The following is a 23,043-nucleotide window of genomic DNA, read 5'->3' as shown; positions in this document are numbered from 1 at the left end:
TAGGTGGATCGTTGGACATGTTTATAACCGAGGTTTATTCATTAAAAGAAAAAGAAAAACAGATGGTCACAGAGGAGAAGGGATGACCGGCATCACACGGAGTGTGGTCACCAACAACTACGGACCTCGGCACGGCACAACCATCCAATTCAATCCCAAAGGAGGCCACAACCACCTCGCCTGGCTCGATAAGCGTCGCACCGTCGAAAGATGGAGTTGTTCCACCTAGAACAAGAATGGTTGCCGTCGGAGGATGGCCACACAGCGAGGATCCACACACTCTCAACGAGCCGCCAAAACTTCCCTCAAGCAGAATTGCCCACAACCCAGTCTCGCAGAGGAGGGATAGCATCATGCTTGGACGAAGAGGACACATATCGAGCAAAAACATCACCTCCAGTTACAAGTCCGCTCAATGTAATTTTCCGATCGACGCGGTACTGTTAGAAAAAAACCACGAGTCTGTGCGTGGGCTAGCCAGCCAGTCGGGCACGTGTACGTGCTAGTGGTGGCCAGGTCTTGCGTGCGTGCGTGTGCTAGTATGTGCGTGTGCAGCCGGGTATAAAAAACCCCACCGTGTACTGATGTATTGCGTCGGTGTGTTGCCGAGTCACGGTGTTTTGCCGAGTGGTGGTATGCGCCCAGGTTGAGAAAAGTGGGGCCGTTCGTGTGGCGTGGTGTTTGTCGTCGGATTTTTTTTTTATTTCATCTTTCACCTTTGTCCGAGTGTGAGAGACAGGCTAGGGTTTGCCCCCAACAGGTACAATCATCCCGCAAAGCCGGCCGGATTATTTTGCTTCTCTTCTAGAGAAGAAACGGGTAGAGGAAAATCTGAAGCTTTCGATCGAGCCACATAAGCTTCCTCGAGCATGAACACGTCAATGGGTTACTAGCAGAGAATATATATATACTGGTGTCGCGTCATTACCTTTGAAGTAGCTGAACGGAATTCGCGGCAGCGAGATTTAATTGGACGCGAGGGTTTAGGGTTTAGGGTTTCGATGCGCCGCCGCCTAGGGTCCGCCGGTCCGGCGTATGGAGGGAGAGAGCAGAGGATTGACGACGCTAGGTTTCGGAGGGGAGAACACAGGTTGTATGTATCTTCTAACGTTCCCCGTTCCGCTCTCGGATCGATCTCTCTGTTGTTTTTAAGGGGAACGATCCAACTCTCGGACAAGGATCTCTTCATCGGACCAACCCAGGAAAGCCCAACCAGCCTAGCGCACCACTAGAAAAAAGCCCAGCCTGCAGCCTATGAGATAAGATAGCTCGCGAGACAGCCCACCCACACGGGCACGATCACCTCTCTCTACGTAACTACCGAGTGTTTATGCTCAAAAAAAAAAACTACCGAGTGTTGCTCAAAAAATAATAATATACTCCCTCCGTTCCATAATGTAGTGCCTATAGATTTTTGCAAAAGTCAAACATTACAAACTTTGACCATATTTATTGAGAAAAGTAGATACATCTAGAATGCCAAATGCACATCATTGAATACATTATGAGTTATATTTTCAGAATGTACATGTTTAATATTGTAGATGTAGACAGTTTTCTCTATACACTTGGTCAAAGTTGATAACGTTTGACTTTCATAAAAATCTATAGGCACTATATTGTGGAATGGAGGGAGTACGTAACTACTGAGTGTTCTCAAAATAAATTAAACGTAACTACTGAGTACCCCTAAAAAAATAAAGTAACTACTCCCTCCGTCACAGTTTAGAAGGCACAGTTAAATTTACGTGCGTTTCCACAATAGACAAGGTTTAGGGCGCATTGCATTTATTTCTAGTAGCTAATTAGTACTCCCTTCTATATGCATGCGTAGTGTGAATGCTATTTTTTAGCCCATCTCACAACCAATAGATAACCACCTAGGTCCCAGAGAATTTCCAAGCGGGCCTTCTAAACCGTGATGGAGGGAGTAGTAGGAGTTCGGCCACTAATAAAAACCTAGGAGTTCGGCCCCTCATAATTAATTACTAGCAAAAGGGCCCGTGCGTCCGTAGTGGGGGTTTCCTATTTGGCGTGTAGCGACCTACCATGTATCCCTCGTGCCTTCAGTCTGGTTTTCGGCCGGCCCATTTTCGGATTTCTTCCTCAACCTTTTTTTTTCATTTTTCTTCCATTTTTTTAGTCTTTCTTTTTTGTTTTTTCTTTCCTTTTCTTTTTTATGGACACCTTTTCAAGCTACTACATATTTTTCGGACATCGTGACCAACTTTTGAGAATCATTAAAAAAAATTAAGCACATGAACATATATAAAATCATGAACAATGTTAAAACTCGTGAACATTTTTATGATTTTGCAAACATGTTTTGAATTCATGAACATTTTCGTCCAACATTTTTTGGAATTGGTGGAACATTTTTTGAAATTCACAGAGAAGAGGCCTTGCTGACTGACCTAGGCCAGCACACGAATTATTGCACGGCGCAGTGCAGAAGCCATTGTCGCTTGGATGATCGGGCGACATTAACCCGAAAACCCACCAAACGCACCATGCCCCACTGTCCAACGGGCAAGCGCAGGCGGACCAGACGGCACTATCGCCGTCCCAGCTCTCAACACCACCCACCGTCGGCCGCGACCCATGTCGTCGCCCGTGGCCCGCTCCGCTCCGCCGCGCCCCACCCGTCCGTCTCGGCGCCGCACGCACGTGGCCACCGCAGAGCTCGGCACGCGCTCCAAATCCCAAGCCCCCGTCCACACCCAATACCTTGCCTGGAATCCATCCGCGGCCACGAGGCGAGGTCGCGCTCCCACGCCACGCAACGCAACGCCGGGCGCCACCCGCCACCGCTACCGTGCTCTCGTACGCCGCGCACGCATACGATTCTTGCTCGATTTGGCCGGCCTCCTCCGTTTCCCCGTCTTAACTAACGGCTTCACTCTCTCTCGCTCTCACTCCGCTCCTCTCTCCCTCTCCCCCCTCTCGCTTTCCGGCCCCTGACTGACGCTACCAATCCAAAGCTAAATCCGAGCAAGAATCCATCCATGGAGGCCGAGTCGAGAAAGCTCCTGCTCCTCGCGCCCGTCCTCCTCTGCTGCTTCGTGGCCATATCGGGTAAGCAAGCCCAGTGTCCCCGCTTTTCGAGCAATCCCCATCTCGAGTCCCTAGGAAGGATCCAGTGACGCACCACCCAGCTTTCTTTTCCTCCCCTAAAGCGCAGCAATTTTACCGACTTTGATTCGTGTCTGGATTTGGGTTTGCTCCTGCAGACGCGCAGTCGCAGCACATCGGCGTCAACTACGGCGAGGTGGCGGACAACCTGCCGCCGCCGGACGCGACGGCGCGACTGCTCAAGTCCACCGCCATCACCAAGCTCCGCCTCTACGGCGTCGACGCGGGCCTCATCCGCGCGCTCGCCGGCACCGGCGTCTCCCTCGTGCTCGGCGTGGCCAACGGCGACATCCCCGCCATCGCCGCCGACCCCAACGCCGCCACCGGCTGGCTCGCCGCCAACGTGCTGCCCTTCCTCCCGGCCACGACCATCTCCGTCGTCGCCGTCGGCAACGAGGTGCTCGAGTCCGGGGACGCCGCGCTCGCCGCTGCGCTGCTCCCGGCCATGCAGAACCTCCGCGCCGCCGCCGGCGACGGGCCAGCCGCGGGGATCAAGTTCTCCACCGTCAACACCATGGCCGTGCTCGCGCAGTCCGACCCGCCCTCCGCCGGCGCCTTCCGCCCGGAGGCCGCCGCCCAGCTGCAGGGGATCCTGGGCTTCCTCAGCCGCACCGGCGCGCCCTTCATGGTCAACCCCTACCCCTACTTCGCGTACCAGTCCGACCCGCGCCCCGACACGCTCGCCTTCTGCCTCTTCCACCCCAACGCCGGCCGCCTCGACGCCGGCTCCAAGATCACGTACACCAACATGTTCGACGCGCAGGTCGACGCCGTCAAGTCCGCGCTGGGGCGCGCCGGCTACGGCGCGGTCGACATCGTGGTGGCGGAGACCGGGTGGCCCACCAGGGGCGACCCCACGGAGCAAGGCGCCACCGTCGACAACGCCAGGGCCTACGTCTCCAACCTCGTCGCCCACCTCCGGTCCGGCGCCGGCACGCCGCTCATGCCGGGGAAGCCGGTGGACACGTACCTGTTTGCGCTCTACGACGAGGACCTCAAGCCCGGCCCGGCCTCCGAGCGCGCCTTCGGACTCTACCACACCGACCTCACCATGGCCTACGACGCCGGCCTCACCTCCTCCTCGCCCGGCTCCGGCGGCGGCAGCACGGCCACCACGCCAACGACGACGCCGAGCAAGGGGTCGGGATGGTGCGTGGCGAGCGCGGGCGCGACGGACGCGCAGCTGCAGACGGACCTGGACTACGCGTGCTCCCAGGTGGGCGTGGACTGCGGCGCCATCCAGCCCGGGGGCGCCTGCTTCCAGCCCAACACGGTGCGCGCCCACGCCGCCTACGCCATGAACCAGCTCTACCAGGCCGCCGGCAGCCACCCGTGGAACTGCGACTTCCGCCAGTCCGCCACCCTCACCTCCACCAACCCAAGTAAGCACGCCATCTCTCCCTTCAACTTCAATCGTTCGCCATTGATTTTTACATTCCACTGATGAAGCGCACATGTGCGTGCACTGGTACCACCAAACCAAACCAAACCAAAGGACGTCTGCTTTCCTTGCGCTGTTCCATTCACTTCACTCATTGCCCATTGCATGTGCCGACTGACTGACAATTGCTCGCTGCCGCCGTCTGCATATTACCACCACAATCATTGTACTGCTCCCTCCGTTCCTAAATCGTAAGTCTTTATAAAGATTCCACTACAAACTGGATGTATATGGACATATTTTAGAGCGTAGATTTACTCATTTTGCTCCGTATGTAGTCTATATTGGAATCTCAAAAAGACTTGTATTTACGAACGGAGGGAGTAGTTCATTAACCATCCTATACGTTTTTACCATCCATGGGACAACAGTAACATCACCGGTTTGGTTTCTGCAGGCTACGGCTCGTGTGTGTTCACCGGAGGCCAATGAAATGGTGCAACCGGAGTATGCACCAGACCACGGCGCACAAAATTCCGCCGGCCGGCCGGTGCGGCGAGCGCCATGATTGGATTTGGATCGAATCATCATCATCGAATAAAGCCACGAATAGTGGTGGTGGTGCATTAGGGATGCATTGCTGCATTGCATACGCATCCCCCCTGTTTCATTCAATTCCATTTCATTTATCCTAGCAGCAGAGCTGAGCAGATGCGTCCGATTCTTTTTACTCCTAGCAGTAGCAGCAGAGTTGCCTTGCTGTGTACAGTACGTGGGTGGTGTGTGCATGTGTAATTAGCGTTGTGTGCTTCGTGTGTGTGTTTGTTTGTTCGTACTGTACGTCCGTAACTTGGTCTAGTAGAGTACGGTTGTAGTGTATAATTTGTTCATCATTCATGTACGTATAAGCATTAAGGCCAACTCCACCGCACGACCCCAAACGGGCGTTCGTTTTGTCCGGATTCTGTCCGTTTGGCAAAACAGACATGCATGTCCGGGTTAAGTAAGAGGCGCCCAACGCGCAGCTCGACCCCAAAACGTCCGCCTCGTCCCCCACCTGTGTCCCGCGCCCGCCCTACCTGCGGCCACTCGTGCGCGCGCTCGCCTGCGGCCGCCCCGCCCTGTGGCCCCTCCACCACGCCGCGCTTGCGCCCTGTGGCCCCGCTCGCGCCCAGCCGCGAACTCGGCCGCGCCAGCGCGTGCTCCGCCTTGCACCACCAGCCGCGCCACGCACGCGCCCTGCCCAGCCCATGCGCGCTACCCCCCACCCGCCCGCGCCACGCCCCGCCGCCGCCCGCGCACGCCTCGCGCGCGCCCAGCTCGCCACCAGCCGCCCACGCCAAACCCCTCCTCGTCGCCGGCCACGCCTCGCGCCACCAAGCCCGCGCCCGCCTCGCCCCGCCGCCCGTCGCCCACCACCACGCCGGCAGCCGTGCCCCGCCGCCCGTCGCCCCGTCGTGGCCGCATGGAGGTGGCCGCCAGCTGCAAAAGAAGAGAGAGGGAGAGAGAGAAAAAGGAGAGAGAGAAGGACAGGTGGGTGGGCAGCCGGGCCCATATGGTTCCAATGACAGGTGGGCCAGGGGTCACATGCAAAGGGACAGGGGCGGACGAGGACCACGCAGAAGACGTCCGGGCGTGTCCGTTTCAGACCCAAACCCAGACCAAGTTTGCTCCGAGAATGGGTCGAGGCAGACAAGAAACGAACGTTTTTTTAGGATGGGATCATGCGTTGGGACGTCTCGTATGTCCGTTTTACCTCAAACGGACAGCCCCGAACGATTTGGAGTCGTGCGGTGGAGTTGGCGTAAGCAGTTGGATCGTGGTGGGGAAGGGTCACTGATAGGTCTCTGAGTTTGACCATGTGGTACTCTTGTCGGGATTCCGTTTGCCTTGTGCCACCTACCGGTGCCACGTGATTCGCTGCCATTGTGCTGACAGGCTGAGAGCTGAGTTGTTTGTGTACACTCATCCTGTTTTTTTTGGACAAGCAAAGGGGCCACTCATTTGAATTTAAACACATTTTGGACAAGCAGAGGTCGCGTCCCTTTGGGGCTAAACAGACACAAATAGCCGCCAATGCATTTCCGGCCCAAATTTGGGCCGCATTCGCATCAAAACGGACAGTGCCCGAACGTGGGGGACGCGCGCCCTTGTCCTCCCTTTGCCCGCCCGTCGGGGACACAACGCTCTCACTTTACCCCTCATTCCCCCAAACCCTCCCGCTCTCTCCCTCCCCTTCCTCCTTCATGGCCGGCGCCCCGAAGAAACCCGTCGACCCGGCCGCCGCCACCGTCCGCCCCACGACGATAAAGAAGAAGAAACCGCGGGCGGAGCTCACACTGGCGGAGATCGCGCGGCTTGGCATAGTCTCGGCCAAGATGAGGGCCTGATGGACCGTTCAGGCCAAGAAGAAAGCTGCTGCCGCGCAACACAAGGCCGCCGTCGAGGACAACCAGGCCATGTAAAAGATTGTGCATGCTACTTTTAATAAATGTTGATCTCATTCAAAAAACATATTCTTGACATTCGAAAAATATTGAGGCATTTCCTGAAAAAATCATGGCATTTTTAAAAATATTATAAAGTGTAAATTTTATATCATCCAAAAAATATTTCCGGCCACTAACCTTGCCGCAGAGGCGAAATAAAAGAGCTCTCGGTACGGGCGAGATATAGCCCTGCCGTATTAGCTTTTTTTTTTTAGTAACTGCCGTATTAGCTTTACTGTACTCTCGGTACGGGCGAGATATAGCTCTCGGTGGAGTTTGTGGCGGCCTACCCAGTCACAGACTGGGCTGGCTGATCCAGCCCATCACCGGTGCTGTGGCCTTGCTCGGCTGTTCCATCGAGATCGAGCCATCGAATCGAATGAACCAAACGCCGCCGCCGCCACAACTGACCTGACCTGGCCGCCCCGGCGACCCGCCTCCCGCCTCCACGACTGCCCCGGCCCACGCCTCCCCTTGCTCGTTGCTCCCCAGTACCCCTCACCCGTAGAGCCATCCTCACTCTCGCACGGCCGCCGCCTGACCCCGAGCACGAGCGGTCTTCTGTCCGTACCACTGCCGCCGGCGAGCTCCGCTCGGTGACGTCCTGAGGACCTGAACACGACCCACGAACGCCGTCGGGCATCGAGATCGACACAGCTGCTCGAGGTAACTAGTGCGATTGTAGAAGTCAGTACTGTCTCATTTCAGTCTTCAGAGCTAGTAGTTGGTACTGGAGTACTAGTGAAGAATAAACCGATAAACGGCACGGACGAGCAACTCGTGAAACATCAATTGCCTGCTTGGTGACATTTATTGAGTGGGCTATATTCCTGAGAGTGAGTGAAGATGATACAGTATGATATAAGCAGCTGACGCTTTTCTGGCAATGCAAAAGCGTAGAGTAGTTTAATGTTGTGGATTTTGTACCCATCTATTTCATCTCGCCCAACTAGTTGTGTTGTAATGCTTGCAATTTTCAAACATATTTAGTGAACTCTAATGTTGTGAGACTTGATTAAGCTATTTATATTGCTCTTTTGGTCAATTTCATGGTATGCGTGTGATGTCTGTATTTTGTTGTTGGAGGTGGTACACCCTATAAAATGTTCTTCATTCTGCCACTGCTGCTATGAGTTGTTCTTCTGAAATGAGAATTGTTGAGAGTTGAGACTTGAGATACAGGCTTTTGGTATTATGAATTTTATTCCTTAGTTGCAAAGCTCATGTTGTTTAAAATGGTTTGAATATTCTGTCCCCCCCCTTTTTTTTGCAGAATTTGAAGTACACCTTCTGCTTCTTTATGCACTCCTGAATGCTCGGGACCTACACTGCCTACACAGACTTGCATTTGAGACGTAAATTCGATGAGAAGATTAGCAGAACATTTACCGTACATTTCCAGATCGATTTCCTTGATACAATTCAAGGAAATGTCCTCATTCGCTGCCGGTCATGGACGCCGTCCCAAGAAGAAGCTTTATCACCGCGAGCCTGGACTCGACAAGGCCATGGACCTCCAAAAGAAGCCCGCCCTCCTCCTCCGTCTCCGTGAGCTCATCCTGGCCCAAAAGACAGGTTCACTACTTGTACGTGACCTGGAAAAGGAGGTTGGCTTTGTCCAAAAATGGAACTTTGTTGCACTGATTGAGCGCCACCCCAATATCTTCCGTGTCTCTGGTGGAAGTACATCGCGTGAACCCATTGCTGTCATGCTTACTGAGAAGGCCAGAAATATTTCTGGTGAGGAGATCCGAGCACAGGAGCTAATGGAACCTATCTTGGTAAGAAATCTGAGGAAGCTGTTAATGATGTCCATGGACTGCCAGATCCCTTTAGAGAAGATTGAGCTCATCCAACCTGAATTGGGTTTACCAAAGAACTTCAAGGACAAGTTGATTCCAAGTTACCCTGATTTTTTTTCAATCCGTGATGTGAGAGGATTGGACCATCTGTGTCTGGAGAGTTGGGATTCTTCACTAGCAGTCACAGCACGAGAAGAACAATTGAACTTTGATGGTTTCCAAATGGAGTACAGAGGGGTTCCTAAAGATGGAAATATACTGGGTCCTTTTGCTTTCAAGTTAAAGTATCCAGCTGGATTTAGGCCCAACCGGAAGTACCTTGAGGAGGTAGTCAGGTGGCAGAAGATGGCGTTTCCTTCACCTTATTTGAATGCTAGGCGAGTGGAGCCTGCAACTCCACAGGCTCGGAAGCGATCTGTTGCTGTTCTACATGAGGTCTTAAGCTTGATAATGCAGAAACGACTGACATCTGACAAGCTAGAAGTCTTCCATAACGAGTACAGGCTGCCATGCAAGCTACTCCTTTGTTTGATAAAAAATCATGGGATCTTCTACATCACTAACAAGGGTGCAAGAAGTACCGTCTTTCTCAAGGAGGCCTACGATGATATTAATCTCATTGAGAAGTGTCCTCTGCTGAAATTCCATGATCAGTTTTCCTCTTTAATTGGACGGCCATGCTTCGACTTGAATACTCCACTGGCAGTATAGCTCGAGTACTGATTTACATGAGAAGCAAAACCATGATGTGTTCGTCTGGTGCATCTTCTTAGTTGATTGCTTGATGCTCACATATGAGCCCATTTGCACACAACAAACTATGTAAGTCCTCTGCACAATGGATGTTTCTTGCACCTTAGCTATTAAAGATAGAACTGTAAACACCAATGTCACATCTTCAAATATGAAGCGTCCCCAGGAATCAAGTTGCAGCTCAGCTGATGAAAGGTCACAGGTTCAGTTGGAATGTAGGGGTTAGGTTGAGGGATTTGAGAGGATTAACTCCAGTTGTGTAGCTTATAATTCCAAAAACAAAAAGTTACAGTATCAGTTCTGCTTTGTATTAAGATATGTAATGTTGAGTTTGCTTCTCCTGCTTGGATGACTTTCTACGTTTGACTCATAAACAATGGTCAGGCACTCATTTATCTGAAACTCTATTATTCACCCAATCTCATGTGATTCTGCTTGAAGAAGGATATTTATTACTGTTCCGCTACTTAATTTTAGAGAGTTCTGCAACGTAAACTGTGTCACACTCACACAGCCATACCACTAGATTATCTTGGTTGGTTGGATGTTTTAAATCTGTTACCAGCATTATCCCCCCTTGCATGAACTGACCATCGGTAATGATTAGTGCATTAACATGCTGGCACCTCAATCAGTCTTATTTGTTGTTTTCGCATCCATTAACGGGCAGAAGGCACCTGTAAAATGCTCCAGATGTTGTCAATTATTGAATTTGACTTCGATCTAGCACATTGATTGGTGTTCTAATTTCTGAATTTGTTGGCAATGATTATCTGTGTTCATTGTATGTGATTGTGTCCTGATGCTCGTGTCGCTGGTGACTTCAGTTATCTCCATTGGACTTGGACGGTATCATTCCCTTATCGGTCCAGTTATTTATGTATTTTAGGTGGCTTGTTTACTGTGTATTTAGGTGGCTTGCTTACTGTGTATTTTGGGTGGTCTGTTTACTGAACAAGTAGCAGGACATCCCTAGAGGTTGTTTGAGATGTCTAAGAATGAGAAATGACTTCACATGTAATTGCACATCTTACTAGATCTAATGATCGGTTGTGAATCTGGACAAATATTATTACAGGCACATGGATTCATAGACTTGCTGCTGATAGATATTGTCCTTTGTTTTGAGGTCTTCCTATATTATTAGGTTTGTTAGTATCAACTTAATTAACATAATGTGTTCCGTATGATTGAGATGTGACCCTGATTGTTTTTTTCTTCTCTTCACATCTTTTGCATTTCAGATGTCAGATTGCTTGTTTACATGGATTAAAACGCTGTGAAGAATATAAATCTGTGCTTTGTTATGGACCTGATGTTTCTGTGAAGCAACTAGTAAAGAGTATCCCTTGTGGTGCATGCAAAATTTGATTATTTGTGCTCAATCAGTGAGCATTTCGAAACATGTGCTGAACACCTGAACCATGTCTTTGCACTGTTATATGAAGTTTATTTTTTTGGATAATGGATTTTCACCATGGTTATTTGGATAGCCCTCTTAATTTTTTATCTCAGAGATGTGAAATACTGCATTGTTTAACTCACATGCTGATTATGTTTTGAAACAAACAATTGTGTGTCGTCTTAGATAACTGTAACATGTATACACAACTTCCGTTTCCACATTGAACTACTCATTTTGCATTACCACATTCATCATGTGCCCTTTGGGATACTTACTAGAAGAAGGAAGATCAGGCCTATTTCCTTGCTTCAGAAGAAAATAGAAGTCCTGCTAAGGTTTATACTGATAGCTCATGATTACACCACCACAGTCTGCATTTTGACAGTCACAACACTTTTTTTGCCGCAGATTGCCCCATTTCTGTTAAGCGAGACCAGCACACGGGATTATAATCCTCACTGGCAATTGTTCAGCGGATGGAACTCATAGAGGGTCAACTATAAGCGAAGATGGCCTACCAGTTACTGTACGATCTTTATCTAGCAGGAACAGTTATGCAGCAAGCTGGCATGAAACCTTTCTTCTCTTGTTAATATGTCAGCACAAATATTGCAATCCAGCGATAACAGTCAGTCTGTGTGTGTTGTCAGATTATTCTGTAGCGAGTCTCTGGTACTGATATTGTTTCTGTGTGATGTAGCTTTGTGTCAAAATCAGTAGGCTGTGCACCAGTCAAAGCACAGGAACAATGCAATGGAGTGCTATGATGGATTGAGCGATGGCTGAACAATGGCATCCTCCAAAAGGCTGTAGGGTAGGTGCTTGTTTAGCTCTAGCAGCGAAATCAGGGAATCACTGCTTACCGTTGATCTCGGACCGGATTCTAAGCACGCAGAGCTTTGCCGGTTTGTTACGCCAATCAATATAACCCTCAACAGGCTATTCATGGGCAGGTTTGGATCCCTTTCAGGCTAATCTTGAGTACCTGGTGATATATTCCTGCATTGAAGTGGTTGTCAACATAGAATGGTGCCTTGGTGGGGGGTGCATATATACTTATAACTCCAACACCAAGCACAGCTCTCAGTGGGATCGAATCAGACGGAACATGTGCCAAGTAAAGAAGGACCGACAAAATTGTGCACTGGTGTGGCGGCATGGAGGTGAGATGGGGGAGGCCAACTGGCCGCTGCTCAATTATATAACCCCTGAAAGTGAAGAGCATGAACAGGAGCGGTGATTGGGGTCAGATTCTGCAGACACTAAGGGGAGCACCTATGATGGTGGTCAGATGCACTGAAAGCTATATTTGGATGGGTGCTAGTGGCTTACCCAGAAAAAGTCAAGCAAATACTACAACAGATGGAGACCGAAGGCCCCCGACCCTTCTCTGATTCTGTTTGTTTTTATTCTCCTGGTATGCATTTCCAAACCATGTTATTTCCACAACTTGCACTCTGAACCTCTCTTAATGCTTTTTTTGGTTCTATTATTGGCCACCAACAGCACATGCTTTACTTGCCCTTCTGTCACTTTCAGCCTCTTTGACCCATCTGGATTTCTTTCCAATTGACGCGTCTTTCTTGTACACCAGTCTTTGCTTGCCTGTCCCTGTCCCTGAGTAGCGTTGCCCGCTCATAAACGACTTGTGTGTGTGGCTATGGGCTAGGGCCTGCCCTTTTTAAGTTGGCAACTTCCACAAAATCCACGAGTTACCACTCCTTCAGGAGCTGGCTTTGGTCGCTTGCATGGTTTTGCTGTCTCTTTCTCCGGACCCTGCCTTGACTTTAGGATCTACCACCATCTTTACTTGTCTTGCACTTTGATCCCCATAGTTAACACTAGACTTCGGCCTAAAATCTTATTTTATTCGCTGAATTAGGTAGAGTTCCAGTTCTCAGCTCTTACGGTGGGTGCATCTTCCCTTTTCTACTCCTGGGTATAGTAGGTTTTGAATGAACCTGGCTTTGAGAAGCCTCTCTGAATCGCGCCGTTCGACAGCGTCTCTTTGCTGGTCGAATGTCGCAATTAGCGTGGCCAGTCAATACCACCCCACGTTTCCATCATCATCTGCCTGGTGTCTATCCATTGGGAGTCCGACAAAGACGCACCCGATTTACGTTGTGAAATAATCTCTTTCGATTGCTTGAATGAACGTTTTGCCATCTCCATCGCCCTGGACAAACATTTGGACCATCTATCTATCAGCATCATGCTGGAGCCCCGTTTCTTCCCACTCGGTGCATAGCCAATCCACTGACTCTAGCAGCAGGCCATTTTATACTTGTCTCGTCTGAAGAAAGTAATGTGCGCGTAAATTGATGTATACGTGGAGGCGTACCCAAGCCATGTGTGATTTGGTTGGTTCAGATTTCACAATCTGAGCATGTATTTCAGGGTGCATCCAATCCAATCCAATCTCTTTGTTTGCATGTCTCGTCTCCCTGATCTTTCTTTATCAGTATCACGTCACCAGGTAGTAAAGACGTATCGAGGGGAGGTTATTCTAGCCCAATACCCAAGAAACGATTTTATTCCATGTCGACGAGACTCAGCACGAGCATCTGGAGAGGGAAATGGATCATTCCGCGCTTAGCTCATCGCCAAACCACACGCCAGCCGGGTCGACAATCAATTTAGGTCGGCATTTGATTTGAGATAGCTTCTGGCCACGTTACGCGTATGTTGTTACACCGCGTACTATGTACGTTGTAAAGAAGCAATCTGACATCTTATGCATTTCAGATGTCAGATTGCTTGTTCACATGGATAAAACGCTGCGAAGAACATAAATCTGTGCTTTATTATGGACCTGATGTTTCTGTGAAGCAACTAGTAAGAGTATCCCTTGTGGTGCATGCAAAATTTGATTATTTGTGCTCAATAAGTGAGCATGTCGAAACATGTGCTGAAGGCCTGAACCATGTTTGTGCACTGTTATTTTAAGTTTATTTGTTTTGGATAATGGATTTTCTCCATGGTTATTGGATAGCCCTCTCAATTGTTTATATCAGAAATGTGAAATACTGCAGTTTTTAACTCACGTGCTGATTATGTTTTCAAACAACAACTACTTGTCGTCTTAGATAGCTGTAACATGTATACACAACTTTTGTTTCCACATTGAACTACTCATTTTGCATTACCACATTCATCATGTGCCCTTTGGGAGACTTATGAGAAGGAAGATCAAACTATTTCCTTGCTTCTGAAGAAAATACAAATCCTGCTAAGGTTTATACTTTTATAGCTCATGATTACACCACCAGAGTCTGTGCGTTTTGACATTCATAACACTTTTTTGCTGCAGATTACCCCATTTTTGTTAAGAGAGACCAACACTCATGGGATTATAACCCTCACTCAACGCATCTTTGTAATGTTCACTGGAAATTGTTCAGCGGTTGGAACTCACATATGGTCAACTATAAGCGAAGATGACCTACCAGTTACTGTATGATCTTTATCCAGCAGGAACAGTTATGCTGCAAGCTGTCATGAAAACCTTTCTTCTCTTGTTAATATCTCAGTACAAATATAGCAATCCAGCAATCAGGGTCAGTCTTTGTAGCATGGGTTTGATGTTGCTAGATTATTCTGTAGCAGAGTCTCTGGTACTGGTACTGTTTCTGTGTAATTCAGCTTTGTGTCAAAATCAATACGCTGCGCACCAGTCAAAGTACAGAGACAATACAATGGAGTGCTTTGATGGATCCAGCGACGGCTGAACAATTGCATCCTCCAAAAGGCAGTAGGTCAGTTGCTTGTTTAGCCCTATCAGCGAAACTGGGAAAACACTGTTTACTGTTGATCTCGGACCGGGTTCGGAGCACGCAAAGCTTTACCGATTTGCTACGCCAATCGATACCCGCAACAGGCTATTCATGGGCTGGTTTGAATCCCTTTTAGACTGTCTTGAGTATGTTCTGATATTCCGGCATTGAAGTGGTTGTCAAGTTCAACATAGAATGATATTCTTGGTGGGAGATGCATATATACTTAACTCCAACGCCAAACATGGCTCTCAGTGGGATCGAATCAGATGAGCACCTGCTAAGTAAAGACGGACCGACAAAGTTGTGCATTGGTGTGGAAATCAATATGCTGTGCACCAGTCAAAGTACAGAGACAATACAATGGAGTGCTTTGATGGATTGAGCGAGGGCTGAACAATGCTATCCTCTGAAAGCCTGTAGGTTTGGTGCTTGTTTAGCTCTGAATAAAGACCGGCGAAATAGGGGAAACACTGCTTACCGTCGATCTCGGATCGGATTCTAGGCACGCAGAGCTTTGCTGGTTTGTTACGCCAATCGTTATATACCCGCAACAGGCTATTCATGGGCAGGTTTGGATCCCTTTCAGGCTAATCTTGAGTACCTTGTGATATATTCCTGCATTGAAGTGGTTGTCAACATAGAATGATGCCTTGGCGGGGTATGCATATATACTTAACTCCAACTCCAACGGCAAACACAGCCCTCAGTGGGATCAAATCAGACGAGCATATGCCAAGTAAACAAGGACCGACAAAATTATGCATGGTGTGGACACATGGAGGCCCAATTATAACCCCTGAAAGTGAAGAGCATGAGCAGGAGCAGTGATTGGGACCAGATTCTGCAGACACTAAGGGAGCACCTATGATGGTGGTCATGAGCCTGGTCAGATGCACTGAAAGCTAGATTTGGTTGGCAACTTTTCTGATCATGTTTCTTCTTCTTCTCCTGGTAAGCATTATTTCTCTCTCCCTCTGCAGTAGCCCTCCAAACCATGTTATTTATTTCCACAACCTGCACTCTGGACCTCTGTTAATACTTTTTGGCTCTATTATTGGCCACCAAGAGCACAATTATGTCCATCTGATCCTGCAGTGCACATGCTTTCTTTGCCCTTGAGTCACCTTCAGCCTCTGTTGACCCATCTGGGTTTCCAATCGATGCGCTGCGCCTTTCTTGTACACCAGTCTTTGCTTGCCCGTCCCTGTCCCTCGGTAGCATTAGCATTGCGCGCTCCATAAACAACTTTTGTGTGTGGCTAGGGCCTGCCTTTTTTAAGTTGGCAACTTGCACAAAATCCATGAGTTGTCACTGTTTCAGGAACTGGCTTTGCTTGCTGCATGGTTTTGCTGTCCTTTTCTTTCTCCGGACCCTGCCTTGACTTTAGGAAGCTACCATTATCTTTACTACTTGTCTTTCACTTTGATTCTCATACTAGTTACCACTTAGCACTAGATTTGGGCCTAAATCTTATTTTATTTGCCGAATTAGGCAGGGTTCCAGCTTCTTGCAGCTTATCGGTCCAGTAACATCATTGGCCTCTCCATTTCTGATGAATGTCTCCATTGGCTCTCAGCTTTCACGGTGGGCACGTCTTCCCTTTTGTACTCTTGGGTGTGGTAGGTTTTCAAACTCTAGTAAATTCGGCATTGAGTAGGTTCTCTGAATTTTCCTTTGCTGGTCGAACGTCGCAATTCTCTTGGGTGCCTATCCATTAGGGGTCCGACAAAGCACCCCATTTACGTCGTGAAACAAATCTCTTTCGATCGCTTGAATGAACAAATTGGCGCTTAGCACTAAGCAAAGAAATCCTGATTTGAACACCAGGAGCCGCTCGGATCGGCCGTCTCCGTCGCCCCGGACAAACATTTGGACCATCTATCTGTCCATCAGCGTCGTGCTGGAGTGCCGTTTGTTCCTACTCGTGCGTCATACGTACATGGCCTCTACTACTGACCCTAGCAGCAGGCCATTTTTATGCTTGTCTCATCCGAAGAAAGCAATGTGTGCGTGTAGGCGTGCACTGATGATGCTAGCCATGGTGTGATTTGGTTGGTTCAGATTTCGCAATCTTGGTTTTCCCTCGAAAAAATAAAAAGATTTCGCAATCCTGGCATGCTATTGAGGGGGCCTGCCCCTCCCTCGATCTGCATCCAGTTTCTTTGGTTGTTTGTTTGTGTGTCTCCATGATCTTTCTTTATGTGTAGCATGTCACCGGGTAAAGACGAGACGTATCCAAGGGAGGTTATTCTAGTTTTGTTCCATGTGGATCAATGGGACTGAGCACGAGCATCTGGAGAGGGGAATGAATCGTTCCACGTTTAGCTCATCATCGCAACCCGGAGCCGGCCTGCTTCTAGGAGCTGTATGTGTTTGGAGTTTGTTGCCTGCCATGCGTTTGGTCCCTCACATTCTTTACTGCCTCACGTTCTTTTCATGCGCTCCTGTCAAAATTACTGGCCATTGGGACTGTCGACCAGAGATGGCATTCATTCATCTCCGGGTCAATTTTGTGGCGCGGGGCACAAAACGGAGAACGGAAGTTGGGTCAACGTCGTGCTGACTCGCAGCATCGGCATGAGCACGTACTACACAGGATGCATCATCTCAGCAGCATCTAGTGCTAGGATAATTTTGTACAAACAGGTTTGTTGACTGCCCTTGGTGTTGTGATCCGTCCGAGCGAGCCTGACTGACGCCAAGGGACTGCCCAGGCCCCGACCTAGCTAGCTAGCTCCTTTCGGCACCACCACGGCACAGAGCTGACCTCCCTTTTGGCTTTTGCGATGGACGGCACAGGCAAAGCATCTCGTTCTCAGTTATATCTAGTAGGACCTTCCCATCACGCCCACATGGACGGATGGCATCTCGTTCTCAGTTATATCTACTACCTATCCATCCCCGTGCTGTGCGTTAGGACGGGACCAGCGGTGCAACAGGACTGCAGATAGATAGATAGATTGATGTACGATGACATCGTGGCCAGCCAACTCGATCTCACAAGTTTCTTTTCACCTTTCAAGGAGGTGTTGTGTGTGAGCCTTTCGAAAAGAAAGAAAGAAAGAAAGGTGGCGTGTGAGCGAGAGCGAGCATGATCGGGACAAGAATATGTTTTGGTCTGATGATGCCAAATCGCCGAGAACCCCTTGACGTGGAGAGCATGCACGGGCACAAATAATAAAGGGACACCCGTAGTACATCAGTATTGTTTCTGTGATTATCATTCTTGGCTTTTGCGAGGGAGCTCTAGTGCAGGAATCCATGGGGTGATCTCCACAACCACTTTCCCGCCCGGCCGAGTCAGATCTGCTGCTTGTATAGCTCTCTTTTGTTTATAACCTCTCTTTGTTCCTCCCTTTTCCCAACATGCATTTCCTAGTCGTTCTTGTTCAACCTTCTCGCGTCGTCGTCCTCCATTGATTAGGTTATCGTTATGAGTTTTCTTCCTTTTCTTGGCACTGGATCATCGGAGTGGGGGCGAGCGGATAGATAATACGGCTAGGGTCGATGGGAACAATAATGGAGCCACGGGATTTTGTGAGTTGAGGAGGCGTACTGTGCTACTGCGTGTCTGCTAGGTGGCTTTTAGTCTCAGCCTCTCTGGTTTCCTTTAATTGTTCGCCTCTTTCTCTCGTTCTTTCGTTATCCCGATTCCTTGTCCCATTTTCCATGGCAAATGCAGGAAAGCAGAAGCGATTCCGTTGGCAAATCAAAGTGGAGGCAATGGGGACACTAGCTACAACGATTGATTGATGGATGCTGCCGCGTGGCCGTACGGTCTTCTTCGCATCGAAATGATTGATGATGACATGATAACTACGATAATCTTGTAGCACAAGCTTTTTTGGGGGGGTATAACCTTCATTCCATTGGGGCTACTTCAGAATTCATTTTCTCAAAGAAAATAAAATTACTTCATAGTCACAGGGCATTAAGACACTGTACACAAAAGAAAGAAAACACATGGCACTGAGACATTTTTGCTATTGTGGAGAGCAATACTGGTCACTGGTACTAGCTAGCCCACCATCCCATGTATGTGCATCTCAGTCAGCAATGGAAAATTAGAGGTGGTGGATAGGGTGAGTGCCGTGGTGTTTGTTCATGACCGTGCTCTCACAAATCACAATCACAAAGCAGGCTGATCTGCTTCTGTCACATTGAGCGCATGGCTGATATATAAAACTTTGGGATAATCCCTAGCTTTCTATAGCCTCCCGTGCATGCACCAACGCTAGCTACTAGCTCGATCAGTAGATCCAAAAAGGCTAGTTAGCGCGTAGCATATATACAGCCAGGAGAACAAATCTTTGCCATCTTTGCCATGTTGGTTCCGTGTGGGGGTGTAGTAGAAGCTAGTAGTAGCTCGTATGCCATTTGTGCAGCACTAAACCAAAGGCTCGATCAAGTTCAAGTAGGAACTTGCTAGTAGGAACAAAAGATATCGCTTGCTTTCGTGGAGCAAAAATTCCTCCCATCAACCTTTTCTATTGTCGAACGATGTTCCTGTCTCTTTCCTTTCCTTTCACCCATACATTCACCTTTCGACTGAAGATAGGAAATGGGCCCTTCTAATTGCATTAGGTTTAGATGTGACGCTTGTTGGAAAGAAAAAACAAGATTGGTGCCAATGTTTGGTGAATTTTCGCTTTGTGAAATGCCATTCACCTGCAACCGCTTAGTTTTCAACTGGCTTGTCTGGTCGAATGGCGTAACTAATCGTCTCATTTTCCATGCAAACCTCTCCCTCTGAAAAAAGTCACGCCTGATAAAAATGAGTATGCGATGACAGGTGTTGAATTGTGCTTCCTCTGTTCCTAAATAGATGATGGCTTCCTCGAAAACATTCAGCCAAACTTTTTCTAACTTTAACTAATAACATATAAAAGTTTGGATTCGTAAAGTGAAAACATATAATTGGATTTTTCATGGAAAACATTTCTATAACTTTTTTTTGCTGGCCAAAGATGTATTTTAAGAGGAGTGTCCTTGTCTAAAACGCCATTTGCTTACAAACAGGCTGCGTCTAAAGATTTTGCATACTTAACTGAGGCCAACTTCTCTCCACCTTCTCTTTTCTATCTACATATGGCCGAATCCACAAAGCCAATTGCACACTAAGCTAGAATAACCAAGCTTTGGCAGCTAACCCATGCATCCAACCAACCAGCAAACCACACGTATGACCACTGAAAAATCTTGAGAGGGACAAGAGCCTTTTCAGTAGCAGTTAGCACTGGCTCCTTTATGCCTCCCCAGCCTTCTAATTTATTTCGCTACCACTCCAGATAAGTGGAGGAATCGCGCTATGAGGTTGACTGGCGAGAAGTGGACACGCGCGAAGAAAAAGTCTTGCTACCATGAGTGATTGTGGACACACGCACGTACATAGCGATAGGGTGACAGCTGGCGGTTAACCATATCTCGGTTATCTTTTTGCTTGTGCGATTAAAGGGGTCGGCGAATCACAAGCATCGGGACAAATGTGCATGGACCTTGTGGTCTCTCACAACCGTGACACCTAGAGGAGCCCGAAAGGCAACCAGGAAAATGACGACATGCATCCGGGTATAAGTATTGCGTGGTAATACCGTGTGCTCATTTGTTGATGATATTGACATGCTGGTGTATTTGTTGATGATATTGACATGCTAATATATTTAATTTAGTCGACAACATTTCCACTTCGGCAAAGGAAGTTGGAGATAATACAGAATCACTTATTGATGCATATTTGTTGATGCATATGGCTATTGGTATGAAAAATGAAAGTTAGCCAATACGACACCTGCTAACCACTCTGCGCGAAAGGAAAATTAGAAAGGACCATGGAAGGAGCATGAAAGTAAACTTCTAGCCCTCATTCGTGAGGTAGAAATGGCTTGTTTAATTTCGTTGCAGTAAAAAAAAAAACCTTTCATTTTAGCGCTTAGATGATGTGACTGTTCTGTGTCCTATTTCATTCTGAGTAATGGAGCGGGGAGGCCGCGTGGTGGCCTCCTGTTTGTCTGAAGAAAAAAAACACACACTTATGAGTGCTATTTGTTGATGCATTATACTAGCTATTGGTATGAAAATGGAAGCCAACTGATATGACATCAGGTGTGCTAACCACTCTGCCTGAAAGGAAGACCACAAAGGACTATGAAAGGAATGCTCTTAATTGGGTGATCTTGTAGTATTTTCCATTGAAAGAAGGAAAACTTGAAGAGAAAAGGTTTCATTTTTCTTAATGATTGATTGTATTTGGTGTTGATAACTATCTATCTCCAAATTTTCCGAGGTGATAGCTGAGGGGCACCGCATCATCACTCGGAAGTCGTAAAACAAACAAGGGAGGAGATGCCATCATTTTAGCAGCTAACCGATACATCCAAGCAACCACCAAACGACATGTATGACCGCTAAAAAATCTTGGGATGGACAAGAGCCTTTTCAGTAGCAGTTAGCACTGGCTCCTTTATGCCTCCCCCGCCTTTTAATTTATTTTGCTACAACTTCAGATAAATGGAGGAATCGCTCTAATGAGGTTGATGGGGGAGAAGTGGACACGCGAAAAGAAAAGGTCGTGCTACCATGAGTGACCACACACACACACACACACACACACATCGATTGGGTGATGGCTGACGGTTAACCATATCTCAGTTATCTTTTTCCCAGTTGTGCGATTAAAGGGGGGCGGTGAATCACAAGCGTCTGTGCTGAATGGGACAAATGTGCATGGACCTTGTGGTTTCTCACAACCGTGACACCTAGAGGAGCCCGAAAGGCAACCGGGAAAATGACGGAATGCATCCGGGTATTCATACTGCGTGGCAATATCATGTGGCCCCCGGGTGTCAAATCGGTGTCTATCTTCTACATGTCGATGATATTGACATGTTGATCTAATATTTAGTTTAGTCGACAACATTTCCATTTTGGCAAAGGGAGCTAGAGATAAAATGCACGCACTTATTGCTACCTAGTTGTGGATGCGTATGGCTCTTGGTGGTATGAAAATGGACCCAACCGATATGACACCAGGTATGCTAACCACTCTGTGTGAAAGGAAACTAGGAAGGATTGCGAAAGGGGCGTTCTTAATTGGACGATCTTATACGTGTAGTTCGAATAAAAAAATCTATTGAATCATGTTTAGTACTTAATTAATTGTATTCGGTGTTGATAACTATGTATTTCCAAATCGTCCATGGTGGCAGTTGAGCGGTACCGCATCATTACTCAAAATTCAAAAAAAAAACGAGGGAGGAGGTACCATCATCTTAGGTGTTGACATAACAAGATGGTCTTGTATCCCTTTTAAGAAAAGGTCATGTATGACTGAAAACTTCAAGCCTACAATTCTCTAAGCTAAGTTGTCCCAATACCGAAGCAGGTGTGCTGAATTATAGCCACCAAATCATTTTTAAACATCCAAATGGAAGAGAGAAAATAGAAATCAATGGCCATGTAAATAAAGCTTGATATGATATGGTTGCTGCTTTGCTGGTATCTGCCTAGCTGGTTCCCCTTTTCCAAAACAGGACTAAATCTCAAGTCAAACATGCATAAGTTTTTTTTAAACATCATGTATCCAAACCCGGACGTCCATGTATATATGAAATAATCTTGAGGACGTCCATGTATATATTAATACGTATCGCGTGGCAATACCGTATGCTCATTTGTTGATGATATTGACATGGTGATATATTTGTTGATGATAATGACATGCTGATATAGTATTTAGCTTAGTCGACAACATCTCCACTTCAGCAAAGGAAGGCGGAGGTAAATTACACGCACTTATTGGTGCCAATTTGTTGATGTGTATGGCTATTGGCATGAAAATGGAAGCCAACCGATATGACACCAGGTGTGCTAACCACTCTGCCCGAAAGGAAAATCAGAATGGACTGTGAAAGGGACGCTCTTAATTGGATGATCTTGTATGTGCAGTTCAAATCATTTTTTTTCCTGTAGAATCATTATGTTAGTAGTTAATTAATTGTATTCGGTGTTGATAACTATCTACCTATTTCCAAATCGTCTGAGGTGACAGTTGAGGGGCAGCACATCATAACTAGCTCGGAAAACAAACGAGGGAGGAGTGGCATCATTTTAGAAGTCGGCATCACGAATGGTCCTGTGTGAATGAATGAAAACTTCTAGCTGGCCTACACGTCTCTGAGCTAAGCTGTCCCAATGCCGAAGCAGGTGTACTGAATTTTAGCCACCAAACCATTTCTATTTCTCGAGCTAACGTGCGATTTAAACAAATGGAAGCGGGAATAATACATGTCAATTGCCATGTAAAAAA

The 23,043-nt window shown here is 47.7% G+C and overlaps 2 protein-coding genes and 1 long non-coding RNA gene across 5 annotated transcripts; all 3 read left to right on the top strand.

Annotated features, from left to right (window-relative positions):
• The first annotated feature begins 2,735 nt into the window (after positions 1 to 2,735).
• LOC109738764 (glucan endo-1,3-beta-glucosidase 7) lies at positions 2,736 to 5,434 on the top strand. 2 transcript variants are annotated; one of them, XM_020297863.4, is made up of 3 exons: positions 2,736 to 3,075; positions 3,231 to 4,514; positions 4,971 to 5,434. In XM_020297863.4, the coding sequence occupies exons 1-3, from the start codon at positions 3,006 to 3,008 to the stop codon at positions 5,003 to 5,005; spliced, it is 1,389 nt and encodes a 462-aa protein (XP_020153452.1). In that variant the 5' UTR covers positions 2,736 to 3,005; the 3' UTR covers positions 5,006 to 5,434. The 2 variants fall into 2 exon arrangements, with proteins under 2 accessions (XP_020153452.1, XP_073352166.1); XM_073496065.1 differs by lacking the exon at positions 4,971 to 5,434 and having other exon boundaries at positions 2,753 to 3,075; positions 3,231 to 4,828.
• A 1,860-nt stretch (positions 5,435 to 7,294) lies between these two features.
• On the top strand, positions 7,295 to 11,641 carry LOC109738765 (protein WHAT'S THIS FACTOR 1 homolog, chloroplastic). 2 transcript variants are annotated; one of them, XR_006662105.2, is made up of 3 exons: positions 7,371 to 7,668; positions 8,276 to 9,626; positions 11,371 to 11,641. XR_006662105.2 is itself a non-coding variant. In XM_020297864.4 (2 exons), the coding sequence occupies exon 2, from the start codon at positions 8,367 to 8,369 to the stop codon at positions 9,513 to 9,515; it is 1,149 nt and encodes a 382-aa protein (XP_020153453.1). In that variant the 5' UTR covers positions 7,295 to 7,668; positions 8,276 to 8,366; the 3' UTR covers positions 9,516 to 9,976. The 2 variants fall into 2 exon arrangements, 1 of the variants encoding a protein (XP_020153453.1); XM_020297864.4 differs by lacking the exon at positions 11,371 to 11,641 and having other exon boundaries at positions 7,295 to 7,668; positions 8,276 to 9,976.
• Positions 11,642 to 12,103: 462 nt separating this feature from the next.
• On the top strand, positions 12,104 to 16,494 carry LOC141021151 (uncharacterized). The gene is made up of 3 exons (XR_012181163.1): positions 12,104 to 12,379; positions 14,273 to 15,689; positions 16,230 to 16,494. It is a non-coding gene; the product is annotated as an uncharacterized lncRNA (long non-coding RNA).
• The last annotated feature ends 6,549 nt before the right edge of the window (positions 16,495 to 23,043 follow it).

Source organism: Aegilops tauschii, chromosome 4 (genome assembly GCF_002575655.3).
Source record: "Aegilops tauschii subsp. strangulata cultivar AL8/78 chromosome 4, Aet v6.0, whole genome shotgun sequence".
NCBI lineage: Eukaryota > Viridiplantae > Streptophyta > Magnoliopsida > Poales > Poaceae > Aegilops > Aegilops tauschii.
Note: the sequence above shows the minus strand (reverse complement) of the source record. Positions and strands in the feature narration are given on the sequence as shown.